We start from the raw sequence: 9,382 nt of genomic DNA on the forward strand, positions 1-9,382 counted from the left end.
AAAAAATATAGAATTTAAATAAATTTCCATGATAACCATGATTTTTTTTTCTGAAAAGCGAGTTAATTAATATTGATATTGATATTTCTAATCGTTGTTGATAACCATAGAATTTAAATAAATAAAAAAAAGACTAGTGAGAAGAAAAACGAGAGAGAGAGAAAGTGGGAGGAAAAAAATGAGGGAGAGATATGGAAAAGAAAATGAAAAAAATGACAAAAACAGTACTGATTGACGTGAATCACGTGAATTTATATATATATATATATATTTTTCACTTAAAAAACTATAGTAAATACCTCTTGATTTTGAATACCCATTTACAACCTATTACTTTCGTATCTGGAGGTTGAGACACAAGATCCCAAGTACTATTATTCATTAAAGCTGTATACTGATCATCATGCATAGCTGTTCTCCAATGGTCATGTTTCAAAGCCTCAGTGACGGTAGAGGGTTCAGTGTCAATGTAATCAACTAAGAAAACTCTATGCTTGAAAATACCGTTTTTGGCCCGAGTTACCATATGATGGCAATTACCAGTAGAGCTTGGTGCACTCAAAATATCATAAGAGAAATACACTTTCTTGGGGAAATTGGGATTTTTGACCCCTTTCAATAACCACTTTGGACTTTTGACCCCCTTTTGATTTTTACCTATTTATGACCCTTCCACCTCAAATTTCTGACCCCTCCCCTTATTTTGCTTTGTAAAATTACCAAGTTACCCTCAATTTAAAAAAAAGAAATCAAACCCAGCCCTCCCCTCCTTTCCCTCCCTGTCTCGGTCCTTCCCCTCCCTCATTCACTATCTCGTTGTCCATCCCAGTCTTCATCCCGGTCTCTCCCTCACAACCAAAAAGTTCATCTCCGTCGTTTCTTCTTCGTCTCCTTCACATCGTCTCTATCAGAGCTTTCCCCCTTCCCTAATTGAGGTAATTTTTCTTTCGAACTCGCGATCTTATTGTGAATGATTTTCTACCTTTTTTTTCTTCGTTCTTTGCGTGGGTGTGAATGATTTCAACCTTCGGCTCTATCTGAAGTAGCCAAGGTTATTATGAAGTTTGATTTAATGTTGCTTCCATTGTTTTGTTTTAATTTTTGACTTTCAGGGTTCCATCTCGGCTTTAAGCCCGGTGGATTTAGGACCGGGATGAAACCCTGAAAGTCCATTCCAGAAGGATGGTCTTTCTGGATACCATCTTGGGACTCATCCCGGTTCGAAATAGACCGGGATGAAGACCGAGATGGTATCCAAAAAGACCATCCTTCTTTCTGGATTCTATCTCGGGCCTCGTCCCGATCCATTTCGAACCGGGATGAGGCCCGAAATGGAATCCAGAAAGAAGGATGGACTTTCTGGAATCCATCTTGGGACTCATCCCGGTTCGAAATGGACCGGGACGAAGCCTGAGATGGATTCCAGAAAGTCCATATCTTGTACTTCGACTTTCTGGATTCCATCCCAGGCTTCAACCCGGTCCGTTTCTAAGCAATATTGTTTTGTTTTGTTACAGGAAACATGGATATGACACTTAAGATCAACCAAGACGACTGGTTCCCGGCCGCGCTGTCAAATCTCGCTCACGTAGGGAAAACCTCTTCTCGTCTTAAGGCTAGGTTAACTCCCTCTCAGTTAGACATGTTTAGTCAAACATGTTTTGGTCTGATTTTAGGGATGAACGTTGTATTTAATGGTCCGTTGCTCCATCACCTGTTGCTTAGAGAGGTGGATGAACCTAGAGACAACCTCATTAGCTTTAACCTATTCGGGAATAGGTTCTCTTTTGGGAAGCGGGAGTTCGACCTAATAACCGGTCTTAGACACACCATTAATAGGGTAGATGAGGATGTTCGTAACCGGAGACTTAGAATTCTGTATTTTCAAGACAAGGCGAGTGTGAAGTGTTCGGAGTTGGAGAAAATTTTTTTAGAACGCACATTCGAAAATGACGAGGACGCTGTGAAGATTGTTATAGTGTACTTCATAGAGCTTTCCATGATGGGCAAGGAAAGGAAGCAGAAAATGGACACGAGCCTCCTTGGGATTGTGATCGGTGGGAAGTTTTCTGTAATTATGACTGGAGTTCAATGATTTTTGAAAGGACTCTCTGGAGCTTGAAGAACGCTCTGAAGGACAAGGTCGAGGCGTACAAACAGAAGGTCGCTATGGACTCGAGCCATGTTGAGATGTATAGCTTGTATGGGTTTCCATACGCTTTTCAGGTTAGTGAAATTTAAATGTAATTTATTATATATTTATGTACCTGTGAAATACCGTGGAGTCTAACTTGACGTGACTGCAGGTTTGGGCATACGAGACAATATCAACCTTGTCGACTCGAGTAGCATTGAGGCTGAATGACGATGCTATTCCTCGTCTACTTAGATGGTCCTGCACCTATTCGCGTGCTTTTAATGTTTTGGAGCGAGAGATCTTCGAGAACGTCAAGGTGAGTACAACATGTTCTTATTGTTTTTAGTATTTAATATTAAAATTGACCTAACTATTTGTGTTATACAGTCGAAGGTTGTAGTTCGTTTGGAGGCGACTGATGTCGAACGACAGCATATGGCTCGCGTTATGCATCCACCAGTGGCCCCTGTCGGACCTCCTGCACCCACAGAACTTGCTACAGAACCACTGGCTACTACTTCCACCGCTTAGAAGTCTCCCGTTACTGGTGAGATTGGGGATCCAGTTGAGCTCGATGATGTAGCAAAGGATGCTTCCCCAGTGGATGATCATGTAACAGAAGATATTATTGAGACCGATGGAGGACAAGATCAATTGTTGCCACAGAAAGGGACGGAGAAGAAGAAGAAGAAGTCGAAGCATAAGTGGAGTCGGGAGCCGCGGAGGCTCGGCGACAGAGTGACGGCCATTGAGACAACTCTGACGGGCATGACGACTGACATAAAAGACATAAAGAAGTTTATGAAAAGGCTAACAAAGGTAAGGGTAATTGTATTATCTGAATTTCTTGTTTACATCCGTATATTTATAATTTTTATTATGTAGGTTATGTCGAAGGGCCAGAATAAATATGATAGAAGGGCGGTGGGCCGGATCAGGATGGTTCTTCGGGCGGACGTGATCCGAGTGGGCGTAACGAGGAGGATATGGACATGGATGAGGATCCGAAGACAGGGAAAGAGCCGAAGACAGGGGACGAGCCGAGGATGGACGAGGATCCGAAGAATTCTGAAGAACCCGCCGACGTCACCGAGAGTAACGTGGAGATGGATCACGCTCCTACCATTGTTGGAGCTACCCAGGAGGTCCCAAGTGGCCACCCTAGTCCGGTCGACGTAATTGAGGTATTTCTGTAACGATACTAACTTTTTTACGTTAACCTAACTTTATTTACTTAAAGCAAATGTTCGTCCATTTTTAGGATCTTACTCTAGGTAAGTGCGCCAGTGACGGGGAGGCAAGTAAGGGGCAGATGGTTAACGTACCGACACCGCAACCCGCAGGGCCACCGAGAAAGCAAACTAATAGGACAGAAAGTCGACCCCTACCCTTATCACATGGAGGAACTCCACACTTGACCGTTGTTAAGGTAACTCCAACGTCCAACTCCAACTTCAATGTCATTAAGTCTTGTATTGAACTTCTTTTATACTTGTTACAGGTTGAACCTGAGTTTATTGAAGGCCCACTTGGCCAGGGTCTTCGGAAGAGGAAATATCCGTGGAAGTTGCGGGCCATATACACGCCCACCGGCCAACTGGTATCAAAGTTCAAGCGTACAACCCTACATGCCCCATCCCACCGCTCCTGGACGAGGGGTTCCAGAAATAGATGGACGACCCATCAACCGACGGCAATTCCCGTTCAACGTCCGTCGGGATCAAATACAAGAGTTGGTTTGGCCTGCTCCTGGATCCTAAGTTTCAACTGGACGACGAGGTTAGTGAAGTTTAGAAGCAGCAAAGTTGTTTTTAATTATAGACTTATACTTTTTATAATGTCACATGCAGTATATCGACTCGCTCATGATGTTAACGGCGTGGAGGGTTGAGAAGTGTAAACATCTATTGCGCGTGTGATTCGCAATAGGCGACGTACTTCTATCCGTAAGTTCGGCTTACCTTTCACCCATGTAACGAACGATATTACTTCGATACGTGAATGACGTTTGTGGGGTTTTTTTTTTCTGCAGAACTTGCTACGACGAACAGACGGACCATATGCAGCTATGAAGCCAGGTGTCCTGCCGTCGAAATGTACGTATGATTGGAGGCAAGAGCGTACCATCTTTCGGTACGTGCTTGGTCGACAATCGGACTACGACACCCCATGGAGCGAGGCCGATATCGTGTACACGCCGATGAATATTGGCGGCAACCACTGGGTCATGATCAGGATTGATCTTGTGGAGGGTGATTTAACCGTATGGGACTCACTGCAGTCGATCACCCCGTTGGATGATCTCGAGAAGGCGCTCAAGCCAATGTGCACGATAATCCCGGCGATTCTTCATTGGAGCGGGATGCTCGCACTTCGGCCTAACCTGCCCACGGTGCCGTGGAGGGTCCGAAGACGTACTGTACCTCAGCAAGCCGGGTTCACAAATTGCAGCATATTTTGTGTTAGATTTTTCGAGTACGATGTAACTGGGTCAAAGATGGACACTTTGACTCAAAGTAACATTTCTTTATTTCGTCGTCAATATGCTGTACAAATGTGGGCTCGCAGACCCTTTTTTTAGTTGTAATTATTCTTTGTATCGATTTTTTTTCCACCGACCTAAATATAACCTATCATGATTTGTTTTAGCATACTTATTTTTAGCTGTAGTCATTAATGAACAGTAACGTAACATAAAACACGTTTGTAATCATATATGAAAGAATAGCAACCTATTGTTCATGCATGTGCATGGATTCTTACTTGCGGTACAAGCTACCTATTCATATCTACCAAAATACAATGTATTAGTCCTTTTAATAAATTTTTGTTTGAGGTACATAAATGTCTACATATTACAACGTAAATAGCCATAATATTGCTACACAGTATTTAGTGGTTCGCGACAAGTTTTACGATTGTGTCCCGACGTACCACATCGACTGCACTTGCGCGGTGGACGGACCTCGCCTGTGGAAGGAATCCTCACCGTCTGTCGCCGTCCAACCCTAACGACCTTCTTCGGTGGTTGAACATCGATATTCACAAACCCCGGAGAACTCTTCCATGTTGAGGATGAACCCACTGGAAATATTGGTTCTGCATACGCCAACATCCAGCTGTTGACCGTGTACGCCTCATCGCATAGTGTGTACGGATTTATGCTACGAGAACTAGCTGCAGCAATAGCATGGGAGCACGGGACTTTAAAATAATCGAACCCCCGACAAGTACACGTCTGCGATTGCAAGTCAACGTCCCCATTGAGGTTCCCGTCGCGTACCTCAAAATTAAACTGGTCGATGTTCATAACAATGTGTCTCCGTGCATTATCCGAAGCTTCGGAAATCATTTCCTCTGCGTAGTCAGACAACGTACTCTGACGTGAAGAAGCAAGCGTCCGACGTTCGTAGAACCACCTCTGCAACACACGTCTGATATGATCAAGTAATGCGGTGACTGGCAACTTACGTGCATGCCTGAAAAGGGCATTAACGGACTCTGCAATATTGGTGGTCATTTGTGAGTATCTTAGTTTCGTCTGAAAGCAGCGAGCCCATCGTTCCTTTCCTATAGCTTCCAGATATTCCCTCACTCTTGGGTGTGCGCACAGTTGGACCCAGTTCTCATTGAAATATGACTCGCGAAATGCCTTCGCAGCCTTAAAAAATAATCCCTCCAACTCGGGCGTTTTAAATTTGGCCAGCAAGTTCATCTTTAGATGATGTATACAAAAGCAATGAAATTCAGTAGGAAATACTTCATCAATCGCTTTACAAATGGCGGCATGTCGATCAGAAATGAAGACCAAATTCTGAACGGTGTGGACAACACTCTTCAATTGAGTCATAAACCATACCCATGATGCGACGCTCTCACTCCCGACTATTGCAAAAGCAATTGGGTATATTTGGTTATTCGCATCAGCAGTAGAAGCAGTGAGTAATACACCTCCGTACTTCCCTTTAAGGTGTGCCCCGTCAATAACCAAAACTGGTCGAATGCAACACATAAAACCTCTAATTGATTGACCCATGGCCATGAAGACATATTTGAAGTACTTGCTATCATCCAACTCCAATTCAAATATAGTACCTGCATTCATGATTTTCACGGCTTCCCCATAAGCGGGTAGTAGCACGTACGATGAAGCTGGATCCCCTCTGATAAGTCGGAGTGCTTCTTCGCTCAAACGCCAGGCCTTGTCGTAACTCATATTTACACCGTACTCCTCACGAATATCTTGCATGATGTCCTTCGGCCTGTACGTGCGAGAAACATCAGTAAACTTTGATTGTACTAGATGACCGACCACCCAACTCTTCGCCTGACGATGATCCTGTTTCATAACGGCACCATTGCACTTAGAGTGAACTGCGATATATTTCTTTATCTTAAACAGGTTGCAATCTCTAATCTTAGTGGCTCTAAGTCGCCATGTGCAAGTAGGATCGATGCATCGCAGCAAGTATAGTTCCGGCGTAGACTTCTTCACTCGAAACTGAAAGTTCTTCCGCAATGCAAAGAAATGCATTTTCATAACTAGTTCCTTCTTCGAGTCGAATACGTCACCCTCCTTAACATCATCGGTCCCAGCCGATTGGACCATGGCTTGCAATCTATCACCTTCTGACTGACCGGTGACTCTATTGTTTGCCATTTCATGGACGGCGTCTACAGGATATTCAGCCATTGTATTATGAATTGTTACCTTTTCATGCTCATGTGCACATCAAGTCGATCACTGGCGTACTCATTTCCATATTCCCCTTCGTCGTCTCCTTCTCCCATGTCGGTCATTGGACGATATGATTCATCACTATCTTCATCCACATTTTCACTTCCATTCCACAAGCCAGGCACATCCCAATCATATGCCCTATCATCTCCCAAATTACAAGGAACAACATCTGACCCTAACGGTGTGAGAGATGCTATATCATGACCAATATGACCAAAGTAGGGGGTGGTGGGCGGGAAGAAGAGGGGTTCGACGACGAGGACGGAATTGACAGACTTGAAAATGAGGGTCTTGAAAATAAGGGTTTTGCAAATGGGGGGCACAAGCTGAGGGAATAGGAACATTGGACACGTGTTGGCCTAAATAATATGGGAAAGAAGGCATGTACAGTTCATTCTGATGTACCTTCTTTGGCACGGTAGCTATGTATAGCGGCAATTCAGAGACATCTTCACCAGTCAAGAAGAAAGTCAGGTCATCGTCGTCAGTTATTTCCATTACACAAACCTTCGCTTTAAAATTATATACACGTCTAATTATGATATCTTCCTGTAATGGATTTGTACTACTTAGCCTACATACATGTCCTGGAAATTCAGCATAGGTGATTTTACTATCCACAGTCAATCCTCTTGTACGACCACCCACGTAATCCTTTTCAATATCTTTCCATTCTCCACCGAATAATATAAAAACACGAGGCATCCTGCAAATAGACCAAAACACTATAATTAAATACAAATCAATAAATTTACAAACAAACAAGAAAAATTCAAGATTTATATTGCATGGTCTCGGTCCCTATCCCGGTCCTGGTCCCAGTCCCTATCCCAGTCCCTATCCCGGTCCCGGTCCCAGTCCCTATCCCGGCCCCAATCCCTATCCCGGTCCCAATCCCTATCCCGGTCTACCCCAGTTTATCCCCATCTCGGTCCCGGTCCCGGTCGATCTGGACATGAAGGACCGCTCACCAACTTGATCTTCCGCGGGAACCGTATGTCCGAACAGGCCTGGAAAAAGAGGTACGATCTCGCTTTCCTTTGCAGAGAGAACAGTAAGGATAACGAGCGCGGAGCCCGCCAAGCGGGCGGCAGCAGCTTGCTTCAAAAAGCTTGACTTGACCTTATTATTATTCAAAGGGGAAAAGCTTTTTTATAGATGTTGAAGAGGTGAGTAAGGGGAACAAGAAGAATCACAGTCGACTCAACTTGAGCTATCGAGTCAGTAGCTGCCTTTAGAGCCTGTTTCCCTTTTTACTGTTGGATCTTTCAATGCACCGTTCTGTTTTCCGTAAAATAACGTTTTTTTCTAGAAAAATGATAAAATTTCATATCATTACAAGTTTGAAGAAGTACAATATTCTAAAATGATGAAATGGACATACCTATATTGTGAAAACAATGGATTCGAGATAACGGATTATGTGGGGACCGATCGATTGGATAATGTGGGCCAACAATCACGTGGAGAAAATCTTGAGTATTGGAAAAAAAAACGTGACTTGCGTGTGTGTGTGGTGATTTGGAGTTGAAAAACAAAGTGAGAATTGTTAAGTTGGTGGGTTGGTTGGAAATTTATTATATCATAAATGCATTTATTATGAATAGGGCAATTTAGTCAATTTACCTGATAAAATAAGGGGAGGGGTCAGAAATCGAGGTGAAGGGGTCAATGAATAAGTAAAAATCAAAAGGGGGTCAAAAGTCCAAAGTAGTTATTGAAAGGGGTCAAAAATCCCAATTTCCCACTTTCTTGACTCATCTTTCTCATCTTTTATTTTCTGTTTATACAAACGAATGACAGCACAAAGATCAGGGAAGAGAACAGTAGAAAGGAAAAACTTCTCTTTAGTAAGCCCCTTTTCTGTCTAAGAAAACCCAATTTTCTTATTGTTTCTCTCCCTCAAAAAATCTTCTTCTTCATCTTCTACCTCTCCTAAACACCATTTACTTTCTCTCACTACAACCCCCATTCTCTTCACCTTCTACCTCTCTCTCTTAAACACTCTTCTACTTTTTTTTTTCCCTTCTTTCTCTCTCTTCAACCCGACGATATCTTCATCTTCTTCCCCTTTTATTCTCACCATCACCATCTTCTCCTACCTTTTGTTCCTCTCAAAACCTATCCACTGTCAAGCTGACTCATTAACGAGGTATTAATGAGTTAGTTAATTTGTTAGAGTAATTAGTTAAATTGTTTTGATTCACTAAATCGGCTAAAGGCCTATAAATACTTGTATTTGGTGCACTCAATATATCATAAGAGAAATACACTTTCTTGACTCATCTTTCTCATCTTTTATTTATGTTAAGGATCCCATGTTGAAAAGGGAGGGGACCTACAATAGTCATGAATATTAATATGGTATCTAAGCTCAAAAACACGTCATTCGGTTGACGAGAAAAACTAACCAACATAATAAAAAATCAGTTTTAGTTAAAAAACAAAATCATTTTATTTAAAACAAAATTTTTTTACTTCAAATCAAATCCTTATTTATTTAT

The 9,382-nt window shown here is 42.6% G+C and overlaps 1 protein-coding gene across 1 annotated transcript; it reads right to left on the minus strand.

Annotated features, from left to right (window-relative positions):
- Window positions 1-5,018: 5,018 nt before the first annotated feature.
- Window positions 5,019-6,830, minus strand: LOC111012733 (uncharacterized). The gene has a single exon (XM_088122237.1). It carries the CDS (start codon window positions 6,828-6,830, stop codon window positions 5,019-5,021), a length of 1,812 nt encoding a protein of 603 aa, XP_087978363.1.
- Between the last annotated feature and the right edge of the window lie 2,552 nt (window positions 6,831-9,382).

Source organism: Momordica charantia, assembly GCF_013281855.1.
Source record: "Momordica charantia cultivar OHB3-1 chromosome 3 unlocalized genomic scaffold, Mcharantia_2.0 BLBB01000003.1, whole genome shotgun sequence".
Classification (NCBI taxonomy): domain Eukaryota; kingdom Viridiplantae; phylum Streptophyta; class Magnoliopsida; order Cucurbitales; family Cucurbitaceae; genus Momordica; species Momordica charantia.

What these genes read in the sequence shown, in the direction of transcription:
- LOC111012733 (XM_088122237.1), bottom strand. Translation starts at nt 6,830, where the DNA reads ATGGCTGAATATCCTGTAGACGCCGTCCATGAAATGGCAAACAATAGA.